This window comes from Oncorhynchus gorbuscha, linkage group LG05 (genome assembly GCF_021184085.1).
Source record: "Oncorhynchus gorbuscha isolate QuinsamMale2020 ecotype Even-year linkage group LG05, OgorEven_v1.0, whole genome shotgun sequence".
In the NCBI taxonomy this organism is placed as follows: Eukaryota; Metazoa; Chordata; class Actinopteri; order Salmoniformes; family Salmonidae; genus Oncorhynchus; species Oncorhynchus gorbuscha.
Window position 1 is genome coordinate 23669039 of NC_060177.1, and position 12901 is coordinate 23681939.

General features: G+C 43.7%; 1 protein-coding gene across 3 annotated transcripts in view; it reads right to left on the minus strand.

The window, feature by feature from the left end:
* The window catches only part of LOC124035687 (furin-1-like), a 94647-nt gene that overhangs the window by 38996 nt on the left and 42750 nt on the right, over nt 1-12901 (minus strand). For all 3 annotated transcript variants that reach the window (XM_046349276.1, XM_046349274.1, XM_046349275.1), the window contains exon 3: nt 1739-1837. In XM_046349276.1, coding sequence (XP_046205232.1) covers nt 1739-1837 — 99 coding nt within the window. The remainder of the gene's footprint in view (nt 1-1738; nt 1838-12901) is intronic.

Sequence of the window (12901 nt, forward strand, 5' to 3'; positions counted from 1 at the left end):
AAAAGGAATTCAACAACAGGAAATGGAGCAGCGGTGTGAGAGGAAATCCCATCAGTTGAGTGGTGAGGGGAGGAGTGGGGTTGGGGCGGGGCGGGAGCAGTGTTGTTTTGGTGCTGTGCTGCTAAGGGTAAGAGGATAGGCCACACAACACTTTTCCCACCGTGCGCCTGCTCAAGACAAAACAGCAGCGAGACTTGGCCACACAGTTCGCTGGCTGAATTACCTCCCATAACGCAGGGAAACCAAAACGTGGGTTCTCTACAGTCGACAGGAACAGGACTGGGTAGGAGAGATGACCACTGGCAGACTGCAGTAGCACTTAGTCCTTCATGGGAGTGTCGTGGGAAGACAATGGACTTCCCATGACACTGCATAGTGACAGGGGATTTTCAATTGTGGGTTCCCAGGGGATGTCAGTTAGTACCACAGGTCTTGCTCATTCACACCTAGTCACCCCCATAAGAACACACACGTCTGTTCTTTGGATATGAGAGGGGAAGAGTACCTCTGAATCAACAGGTCCTGCATACCTTTAAAGCTGTGTTTGGTACAGCATGTGAACTGCCAGCCACCCCCATTAGCAGAACCAGCCCGCAACAGCACCAACATTAGTTAGTCAGGGGAGGAACTAGTGCTGAGTGTGACTGTGTGCATATCTGCACGTGCATGTTAGCTTTTCCTGGACATGAATCAGAGTTCACGTTACTAGTTACTAGCCCTCTCTCTCTGATCTTCCCATCTGGACCTGAGCTGCGCTCAGTGACAAACAGCGGAGCGGTTCTGAGCGGCTGCTGCAGATGGCAGGACATTCATTGTGCCGCAGTTCAAACGCTCGACTTTCACAGCCATGGAAACACAGCCAGAGCCCAGAGAGCTAGAAGGAAACGCAAGACCAGGAGACCACAGAGTGAACTACACACAGCCCCAGCTACACTTAATCACAGACCTTTTAAACATCATTCAAACACCCACAGTACAGACTACATACATACAATAGGAGTGGAAGAGAAATCAGACATGACAAGCATTAGAAATCAAACTGGAAACCTAATCTATTCAGAAGTGGTTTGAGAATGAGATCATTAGACACCACAGTATAGCCAAGCACTGTATACATGTGTGTATGTGAGTAGCATGTTTAGCATGCTCTCACCTCCCAGCCCTAACATAAAGCAGGGAAAGGAACCGGACCAGGCAGATGCTGTAGGGTGTCCGAGACATCCATTAAAAGCGGGTGATAAATGAGAGCTCAGGTCTCTGGCACTCTGCCCTGTGGTTGTTAGCTCACCGTGGTCCCCTCTGCGTCGACCCCCGCCCCCACTGCCTGTCTAATGGCCGCTCCACAGGTGGTGATGTAGTACCAACTGCTTCACCAGTCATGTTATGGAATATAAATTAACAACTCCAACCTAGCTACAGTACAGTGACTCTCAACCTCTTTCACATACTGCCCCCCATCACCTCTCACCTCTCTCACACTGGCTGTGTTGTTAATTGGGGTAATTGCATTACAGTATGACTCTAGATTAATGAATCATTTTTCAACAAGCCCAATCCAACCCCCACCCTCTGTTGCGGCTGGTGAAGTCATGTTATTGATATAACCCATCCTCCCCTACACTCACATCCCTCCACCCTCTCTTGCTGCACACTCACTCTCAACCTCCTCATCCACTTTGATACACTCACCCACCCAACATCTCTACACACACTCACACCTCCTCCCAAGGCATCTTACCTGAGGCTCTTTTTGTAGACGGATGTGCGTCCCTCGGTGACCCGACAGAGACCTCTTCTCCACAGAACGGTGCCGGAAGTGATAGATGTCACCAAATACCTGCAGACAGACACATACACATTATTGTTAATATTATCACCCAATACTTGCAGACACACACAAACACAGTCATTAATCCCAACATGTTAGAGAGATAAAGCATTCCATTTACAAGGGGCCTCTTTACACTACTTCTACGACACAAACTAGGTCCAGGAGAGATACTTGTGTCGTTAAAAATTGAATCTCTTCAAGAGATGTCTCTCACACTACCTCCGGGACAAGTTGTCCATTACCCGGTAATAGCTGGCTTTCGTCCTATCAAAGAAAAGCCAATAAATAAGATTGGCGCAGGTAGAAGAAAATCCCATGTAAATACATTACTGGTCATGCTTACACCAATTTCTTTAAGTTACTTTGCATAATTGAGTGGAATTAAATTGGTGCGTGTACATTTTATTCGTTATGTTTCTTATTTATCACACCCATAGAGCACACAGAAACCTGAGTGGAAAATCTGTCATACAGAACAAGCACTGCTGCGGATGTCTTGTTGTGCTTTCAAGACAACTGGGAAGGAGGTCAAATCATGATTTCAGGGAACTTCGAATTCAGAGTTGGATGACCGTTAGAAAAAAGAAAAAGAAAAATCCCCAGTCGGAGCTTGTTTTTTTCCCAAAGTTGTCTTGAACACGGCATCAAACTAGAGGTCGACCGATTAATTGGAATGGCCAATTAATTAGGGACGACATCGAGTTATGACAATCGGAAATCGGTATTTTTGGACACAGATTTGGCCGTTTACATTTTTTTTTTTACACCTTTAACTAGGCAAGTCAGACGGCAGGGTAGCCTAGTGGTTAGAGCGTTGGACTAGGAACCGGAAGGTTGCAAGTTCAAACCCCCGAGCTGACATGGTACAAATCTGTCGCTCTACCCATGAACAGGCAGTTAACCCACGTCGTCATTGAAAATAATTATTTGTTCTTAACTGACTTGCTTAGTAAAATAAAGGTAAAATTAAAAAAACACATTCTTATTTTCAATGACGGCCTAGGAACGGTGGGTTAACTGCCTTGTTCAGGGGCAGAACGACAAGATTTTTACCTTGTCAAGCTCGGGGGATTCAATCTTGCAACCTTACAGTTAACTAGTCCAACGCTCTAACCACCTGATTACATTGCACTCCACGAGGAGACTGCCTGAACGAAGGAAGCCAAGGTAAGTTGCCAGCTAGCATTAAACTTATCTTATAAAAAACAATCAATCATAATCACTAGTTATCTACACATGGTTGATATTACTAGTTTATCTAGCGTGTCCTGCGTTGCATATAATCGATGCGGTGCGTATCATTGCTCCAATGTGTACCTAAGCATGAACATCAATGCCTTAAAATCAATACACAGAAGTATATATTTTTAAACCTGCATATTTAGCTAAAATAAATCCAGGTTAGCAGGCAATATTAACCAGGTCAAATTGTGTCACTTCTCTTGCGTTCATTGCATGCAGTCAGTGTATATGCAACATTTTGGGCCAGAATTTTACATCATTATGACATAACATTGAAAGTTGTGCAATGTAACAGGAATATTTAGACTTATGGATGCCACGTGTTAGATAAAAAAGGAACGGTTCCGTATTTCACTGAAAGAATAAAACGTCTTGTTTTCGAGATGATAGTTTCCGGATCCGGCCATATTAATGACCAAAAGGCCCATATTTCTGTGTGTTATCATGTTATAACTAAGTCTATGATTTGATAGAGCAGTCTGACTGAGCGATGGCAGGCAGCAGCAGGCTCGTAAGCATTCATTCAAACAGCCCTTTCGTGTGTTTTGCCAGCAGCTTTTTATGACTTCAAGCCTATCAACTCTATTAAAGAATGCTGTGTGTTCTGAATTTGCACGTGCAAGACAAGAGCCATCATTACTATCAGTAGCACTGGCAAAGCTGTACAAAAAAAAGTCTGCAACCAAGCAAACAACAGACACACAAAAATGTGTTTACAATAGTGGGTTGGTAATAAAGCATTATTTGTTCGACCGCAACTTCTGGGGTAGCTAGCTAGCTTTAGCTTGGTACCTAGCTAGCACCAATACAACCTGCCTGAAAACAATGAACAGTAGAAACTGTAGTAATTTTCATTATTCTTAGCAATGATTTAGGAATCCGTGTGAGTAAGTGTTAGCTAGGTAGGGACTTGTTGTCCGCCTATTGAAATTGAACTTCAGTTCATGAAAATAAATAACGAGCCAGCTACTTAACCCTGTTGCCCAAAGCTAACGTTATAAGCGGCCAGCTAGCTTCATCTGTGGCTAGTGAGGCTCGACCGGACCGGGTTATGTGTTATGACAAGGAACAATAGTGGAATTTGCAGTTTTGCCTTCAAAATAAAAGTACCTCTTTTAAAGTGATTCAGAAGGTTACAATTAGTGCCTGAGTGGTTTTCTAGTGAGGCTGCGGATGCGCACACACCACCCACCACCTCAGAGTACATTACTCGCTAATGTCCAGTCCCTAGTTAACAAAGTTGACGAAATTAGGGCAAGAGTTGCTTTCCAAAGAGATATCTGGGATTATAACACTCTGTTTCAGAGTAAAAATGGCTAGCTGGGGACATACTGTTGGAGTCCGTACAGCCAACGGGATTTTCAGTGCATCGCGCCAACAGGAACAAACATCTCCCGGTGAAAAAATGTTTCATGATTAACAACTCATGGTGTAATTGTAACAACATACAAGAACTCAAGTCCTTTTGCTCACCTGACCTAGAATTCCTCAAAATTAAATGGCGACCGTATTATCTCCTAAGACAACTTTCCTCGGTTATCGTCACAGTCGTGTATATCCCCCGCAAGTGAATACCAAGACGACCATCAAGGAACTTCACTCGACTCTATGCAAACTGGAAACCATATATCCTGAGGCCGCATTTATTGTAGCTGGGGATTTTAACACAACTAATCCGAGAACAAGGCTACCTAGATTCTATCAGCTTATTGATTGCAGTACACAAGTGAGTAACACACTCGACCACTGCTACTCTAACATCCGCGATGCATACAAGGCCCTCCCCCACCCTCATTTTGGCAAATCTGACCACGACTCCATCTTGTTGCTCCCCTCCTATAGGCAGAAACTAATACAGGAACCGCCCGTACTTAGGTCTAGCCAATGCTGGTCTGACCAATCGGATTCCACGCTTCAAGATTGCTTTGATCATGTGGACTGGGATATGTTCCGGATAGCCTCAGACAATAACATTGATGTAGACGCTGACTCGGTGAGCGAGTTTATAAGGAAGTGTATAAGAGATGTTCTACCCACTGACTATTAAAACCTTGCCTAAACAGAAACTGTGGATTGATGGCAGCATTCACACAAAACTGAACGCATGTAACACTGAAAGCATGCAATTCAACGGCTCAAACACGAGACGCATGTGGCAGGGTCTACAGATAATCACGGACTACAAAAAGAAAACCAGCCCCGTCGCGAACATCAATGTATTGCTCCCAGACAAATTAAAACTTCTTTGCGTGCTTTGAGGACAATACAGTGCCAACGACACGGCCAGCTACCAAAGACTGTGGGCTCTCCTTCTCAGTGCCCGACGTGAGTAAAACATTTAAAACATGTTAACCCTCAAGGCTGCCGGCCCAGACGGCATCCCTAGCCGCATCCTCAGACCAGCTGGCTGGCTGGTGTTTACGGACATATTCAATCGATTGCTGTCCTCACATGCTTCAAGATGGCTGCCATTGTTCCTGTTCCCAAGAAAGCTGAGGTAACTGACGACTATCTATCATCATGAAGTGCTTTGAGAGACTAGTCACCTCCACCCTACCAGTTATCCTAGACCTACTCCAATTTGCTTACATCCCCAATAGGTCCACAGACAATGCAATCGCCATCACACTGCACAATCCCATCTGGACAAGAGGAAAACCTATGTAAGAATGATGTTCATTGACCACAGTTCAGCATTCAACACCATAGTACCCTCCAAACCCTGGGTCTCGACCCCACCCTGTGCGACTGTGTCCTGGAGGTGTTGAAAATAGTGCCATGACGTTGGCCTGTTGGGGAGGTTTATGACCCCCATAAATACCTTTCCCCTTTATAGAGTTGACTCTTGTAAAGCCTTCGTAACAGAGAGTCTGGTAACATCAAAAGGTGGGAAACGGAACCATATTTCGGTAATCCAACCGTTTGAAAATATGCTTTGGTACTTAATGAATATGATCTCAGATCAGTTGTTGCCTGAGACATTATTACTAATGACAGGATGACAAACTATCTTGGAAAGTCAACACATTCTAGTTATCAGATTCACATGGAATTGTGCAATTTAAATGTTTAACTTCTTGGATATAGGGGGCGGTCTTTTAATTTTTGGTTAAAAAAACGTTCCCATTTTAAACAAGATATTTTGTCACGAAAAGATGCTTGACTATGCATATAATTGACAGCTTTGGAAAGAAAACACTGATGTTTCCAAAACTGCAAAGATAATTGTCTGTGAGTGCCACAGAACTAATGCTACAGGCAAAACCAAGATTAAATTTGAAACAGGAAGTGCCCCAGATTTTGAAGGCGCTGTGTTCCAATGTCTCCTTATATGGCTGTGAATGGGCCAGGAATGAGCTTACACTTTGTTGTTTCCCCATATTTGTAGGCATATCATTGGAAGATTGACCATTTTACACTACATCTACCAGGTGATCGCTTGGTATCCTCCGTCGCAATTATTGCGTAATCTCCAGCTGCGTGTATTTTTCCATTTGCTTCCGAGGAGAAACCCAACTGCCACGAATGATTTATCATCAAATAGATGTGAAAAACACCTTGAGGATTGATTCTAAACAACGTTTGCCATGTTTCTATCGATATTATGGAGTTAATTTGGAAAAAAGTTTGGCGTTGTAGTGACTGAATTTTCGGGGGTTTTTCTTAGCCAAACGTGATGAACAAAACAGAGTGATTTCCCCTACACAAATAATCTTTTTGGAAAAAAATGAACATTTGCTATCTAACTGAGAGTCTCCTCATTGAAAACATCCGAAGTTCTTCAAAGGTAAATTATTTTATTTGAATGCTTTTCTTGTTTTTGTGAAATGTTGCCTGCTGAATGCTAGGCTTAATGCTATGCTAGCTATCAATACTCGTACACAAATGCTTGTGTAGCTATGGCTGAAAAGCATATTTTGAAAATCTGAGATGACAGTGTTGTTAACAGAAGGCTAAGCTTGTGAGTGAATATTTTTCTTTAATTTAATTTGAGATTTTCATGAATAGTTAACGTTGCGTTATGGTAATGAACTTGAGGCTATGATTATGCTCCCGGATACGGGATTGCTCAACGCAAGAAGTTAAATATGAAACTATTTGAAAAGATTAAATGTAATTGTAGCTTTTTAAATGAGAGAACGGTTTGTCAGAGAAACTCTACTCACTCAAGAGGCCCCGCCCAAGTGAACAGACATTGGTTGTAAACTATGAAACACACCCTTCTTTCACCACTATATAAACCCGTTGATGACAATTCAACTTCCTGTTCCAAGGATGTGAGGACTTGCGGTCCCTGCGTTAAAAGGACAAGATCACCAACAAAACTAAGCCAACCTCAGCGTGAGCTCTGGTTGAACGACAAGAACCTAACAAAATTAGCATTGAATTTCAACGTGAAGATGACGACCAACACACCAAAAAGGATGAATTTCGACTATACCAGCCAGAATATAGCATGTGCTTAAAGTATGGCAACTTGGTATGAACTTTGAACTCTTATTCACTAAAGCAGTGATAACTCCTAGCCGTTGCGTTAGCAACAGCAGCTGTAAATGTGGACTAGGAGAGGACGGACAGAGTATCCATTCTACCATGCTCCAATTCACTACTAGACATTCTTCAGTGGACAAGAGATCCATCCATGCTGGACAATCCGGCCTTCTATCTATGACCAATCTACCGAAGCGCAGCTCAGAGTAAATATTTATTGCATTTTCCTTTTCAAATGGGCGGTTATTTAGAATGCATAAGATACTATATTTACGATAGCATTGCTGACTATGGCCCGATAGAGACAAAATATTTTTGTTCCTCACACTTCCTGCTCTTTCATTCAAAACCCAACCCCCTTTCTTTGTGTAACCAGCAGTCATATCGATTCCGTCCGCTAAGGGACGTTTTCCTTTGACATAATTTGTAATCAATGTGTTATCCATTTCTGTGTAGATGTAATTATGTGTGATTATTTAGGTATTTATAGTAAATAAATAAACCAAATTTCGTATTGCTGATTCAACTTGTTAGCCAGTGTTCGTGAAGAGCCTACGGAGAGGTGGTAAGGGCCCTCGGAATGTGGTGTCCGGAAAATAACCTCACTCAATGTCAACAAAACGAGATGATCGTGGACTTCAGGAAACAGCAAAGGGAGCACCCCCGATTCACATCGACGGGAAAGCAGTGGCGAAGGTGGAACGTTTTAAGTTCCTCGGCGTACCTGAATACTGTCGCTGTACATTTCACAAGTGTTGAACAAATAGTTATATTGACTACGTCCATCTGCTGTTGGGACAGTTTTATGTAGGCCCTAACAGTTTGTGGGCACCGTTTTGTCACCGTTATAGTGACATGAATGTATTGTTTAGCGTTGTGTAGTGGCTTTGCTGGCATGCATCCCTCATGTTTTTTTGCCCCACCAAGATGTACATTCTAAAAATCGCCACTGAGCCTAGGCATACTGGTCGTATGAATTTGGGATCTATCGTCCCATAACTGTCCCAGAGTCCGTTTGAAATAGGCCATTTCTTTCTCAACAAGCTGACCAATAGAAGAATAGGCAGCCTAAACTTCTTTACTATAGTAGATTGACAAATGCCAGTGATTTTGCTGTTCGTTACTCGTCTTGTTGGCTGAGGAAGAGTAAATGTGAACAGTTATACTGACATGTTCAAAGTGAACATCAGAATTCGGTAAGGACATCACATCATTGAATCCTCAACTGACATGTTCCGTTAATGAATTACCATATTCTAAATGTATTTTCTGTCATTCTGCGCACCGTGGGTGGACGCCCTAATCAGGTTACACACCCAATGCATATGGGTCCGGAGAATTCCTCAAATGTCCGGTATATTCAAATGTTGCCGGTCAAATGTCCGGCACCACATTTTCCTAAAGGGGAACCCTGAGGGAATCCTGCTCCAACGGTAGTGTTGGAGACATAGCCCCCTCTGAGTGGTACAGTGCAAAGACAACGGCTCTCCCACACCACATTAACCTGCAAGAATTACCTTTATACCAGTAGACAGCATTTTCTGCTTTTAAAAGTATCCACACATTTGTGAATCATTGCATTAAATCAACACAATTTAGTTGAGAAGCACCTGTATAGTTTGAATTGCATTTTGTTTTATTTGTTTATATACTATGATATTAACGGTATGCTACTAGCTGCACTCACAAGATGCAGGAATGTGGTTTTTGGCCACACCACATCCCAGGCTAGTGTAAACAGAAAAGTTGCAAATCTGATGTTGAAGATAAATCACTAGATACTTTACAAATATAAATCCACCCGTATTATACATGAGGGGGTGTGAAGACCGAAGCCAGACAATGTCCTGTTAAAAGTAAATTCATTCCACAGAGGTCCTAGTGTCTTCAGATTTTTCCCTTTCAATTAAGACCTAGACAACCAGGTGAGTTCTTTACTCATTTGTGACCTTAATTCATCAATCAAGTACAAGGGAGGAGCGAAAACCCACAGACACTCGGCACTCCGTGGAATGAGTTTGACACGCGTGTTAAAGTTTGGAGGATGAAACAGCCAATTCATTCTGACTTATGGATTCATGAAAATATACATAGGAATCCATTAATCTCATTGTGATTCCATTAAGTCAAGGAATTTGATCACCAGTATTCATCATCAAACAGTATATGTAATCCCTCTAGCATTGTTAATACAGCTATTTTCATTAGTACAGCTGAGTTCCTGGAGAGTCTGAGGGGGTGACAGCGCTGCAGTAAACATACCCTGTCTGGGTTACTGTACCACAAAAAACACCCCCCCACACACACACACTTCAGCTGCGCTCAGAGCTCAGGAGGAAACTACCTGCCCTGCTTTGACACCTTCTCTAGAAAGCTCAGACAAAGTTGAAAACATGAAGTGCCGCAATGTAGAGAAGTTTCTTGCCACAAGTGCATGGACTAGTTCAGAAGTCAAGGAAAGCACACAGTTGGAAAATAGCATAGAGAAATGATAGCAGGCTGATCCTGTACAGTACTCTACCAAGTGAGGGGGGGGGCAGATGTGGAATAGTCTCTAACCTGGTGTACTCCAGCAGGGCCTAACAGCTCAGCACTACAGCTCAGCACTACAGAGACACTAATTGAGAACGAGCTGCACTAACGACCTGAAGGAGGGTAGTGGAGCGCTACGGGCCCTGGTTAAAACGAGGTCAACGGCAGGATCACAGCTGCTGCCCTGACCGTGACCTCACTGAGTAAGATGGTTTGGGACACACTGTGTGTACAGAGCACATATATTTAAGAGAAATGGTCTGACACAGAGACCTGGTTAAACAGAGCACAGGCCATGTCTGTCCAATTATCCTCTGCTCTCAGTCCAGTCATAGCGGGTGCAGAGATGATTATAACCACACAGTAACACCTCTAGTCCTGGGCTAAATATGTGAAAACACACACATACAGTGCTGATGAGTCAACCTTCCATATGCCCTCTGCACCTTTCCTAATGACAGAGCAGCACGTGATGGTAGACGGTAGTCTGATGGTGTGGCTGGGATGGGCATCAATCCCTCCCCCGCTAAGAATGACAGAGCCAGAGACAGGAAGTGTGAAGTTGGAGCACTGTCAGACCAGAAAGACCAAATGAGGCCCTCAGAAATCTAAAATGAAAAAGGCTTAATGTTCAGAGAGAGAGAGAGAGAGAGAATGAGTGCTGAACCGCCCACCCAGACCTTTTGAATGAGCAGAGCTCAACCTAATGTCAGCCTGATGGGTTCTGAATGGCCAATTAATGATTTCATTAGAAAGAATGGAAGTGTATAAATCACTGTAGCTAACTAAAGCCTGCCAGTTAGAAGTGTCATGTCTACAGCATTAACAGAGTACTGTAGGTGGATCATAACATGTCTACAACATTCACACAGTAATGTAGGTGGATCATAACATGTCTACACCAAATGAGGGCACTGCTTTAGAAAACCAGAGAATGACTTCAGACTGAATTGTGGCAGACTATGTAATAATAAATAGTACAATATGTCCATCCTGGCTGTGACAAAGTCTAGGGCTGGGAAATGGCTAGGAAGGACTATTCTGAATAAATAGTCCTAACATGACCCAGCTACAGTATGGCCCTTATATAACCAAGTTGACCATTTAGGCTGGGGTATTTCAGGCCACATAGTAACTGTGCCGTTTTGTCTCGGCTGGCAGTACAGTACCGTTAAGACGCTGCAGTGGATGGGAAATAGAACACCATTCCTCCACTCTGGGGGGATTCAGCCTCTCTTGCTCCCGTTTAAATCCCAGAAAACAGGTCGGCTCCAAGCAGGTCAATACAAATATCCCCCCTCTCAGAACACAGCCAGCGGAAAATAGAGAAGCAATAACCCAGAAAGAGCGTATGACATGATTCACAATGAAATGCCTCCCAGAGCCCGACCCACCATCACAAACACCAACAAAGAGATGGGGAGTGTGTGTGTGTGTGTGTGTGTGTGTGTGTGTGTGTGTGTGTGTAAGAACAGAATGTTAACCCATGAGAGAGCGGGATGAAAATGGAATAAAATGCTGACATCACATAAGCATGAGCGGCTCCACAAGAGCCCATTGTCCCGTCCAGAGATGGAAGAGATAGGATGCTAAAGAAAGGGAAGAAGACCTGGAGCGCTGAGGGCCCCATTGTGTGTGTGAGCCTAGATAACAGCCTGAGAGGGTGGGCTTCGATCAAAGACTCGAGGGAGGTGGAGGGAGATATGTAGATATGGCTTCAACAGAGAGCCGCGAGGTCCATTAAGGCAGCTCTTAAATCACATCAACACCAAGTAAAAGGGACGCGTGATACAAAGCAGCCAGGATTGATTCAGCTAAAGTGATCGCTACTTAAGGTCGCCCATCCGCTTTACAGTGCTTCATTAGCCTGGAAATCACGGTTAAGAATTAGCCAACGCTGCGGCCTTAGAATTCAATAGAGGTCTGAGAAATGGTTTAAGCCTGAGAGATTGACACTGATAAAAATCAGATAATGGGTTGTGGTTGAAGTCATGACGGTTCGTGCCAAACCTCACTGCTGCTAGGCGACAGTTGAAAGAGTGTGGAATGTTTTGGAAGACAAGCGCACAGCAGCACGTCATAAAGTAAACTCAAAACACGACCATGGAATCAATTAGGGGTTTTAGGCTTCTGCCATGCGTAGTCTCTGACTGCTGCCGTACGCTATGGCCGGTCTGTGATTACCTTCAAACACTCGATCACGCCACACTGTCTTAGAGTACTACATCAGAATGTTACTGCCCTTTCCAGATCATCCACCATTCAGAAAGACCCCAGACCTCTCCTTCACTACATCAGAAGTGAGTTCACTGAAGGACCTTTACAATACAACTTCTTAACTGCAGAGGTTGAAAACTGCAATAACAATGTCCTAACTCTATAACACTCACCACTGACTTTAGTTGGGATGTGAGAAATGTACAGTCCTCGTATACAAAAGGTGAATTCATAAATGGTTCTCAAAAGATGTTTGGGTGGACGGTCCTTGGCAAGGTTTACGGCAGAGAGGCTGTGGCATTGATGCTCTGTTGTTCTCAGGACTGGCTGGCATGGAACACGGCTGGAGGCTGACATTTGAAAGCAGTGTGACCCCAGAATGTCATGACCAGAGCGAGGTGAACCCAATTAGTTCAAAGATGACCCCTGACCCTTCAGTAGAAGTCAGAGAGGACTCCGTTCTCAGAGCGGGACCAAGCAGAGCGCACACACACAGACATCAAGAATACACCGCACTCTTGGAAAGACGCATAAACTATGAACGGATGGACTCACAAACATAAACCCAGTCCACCACGACTAAAAGCC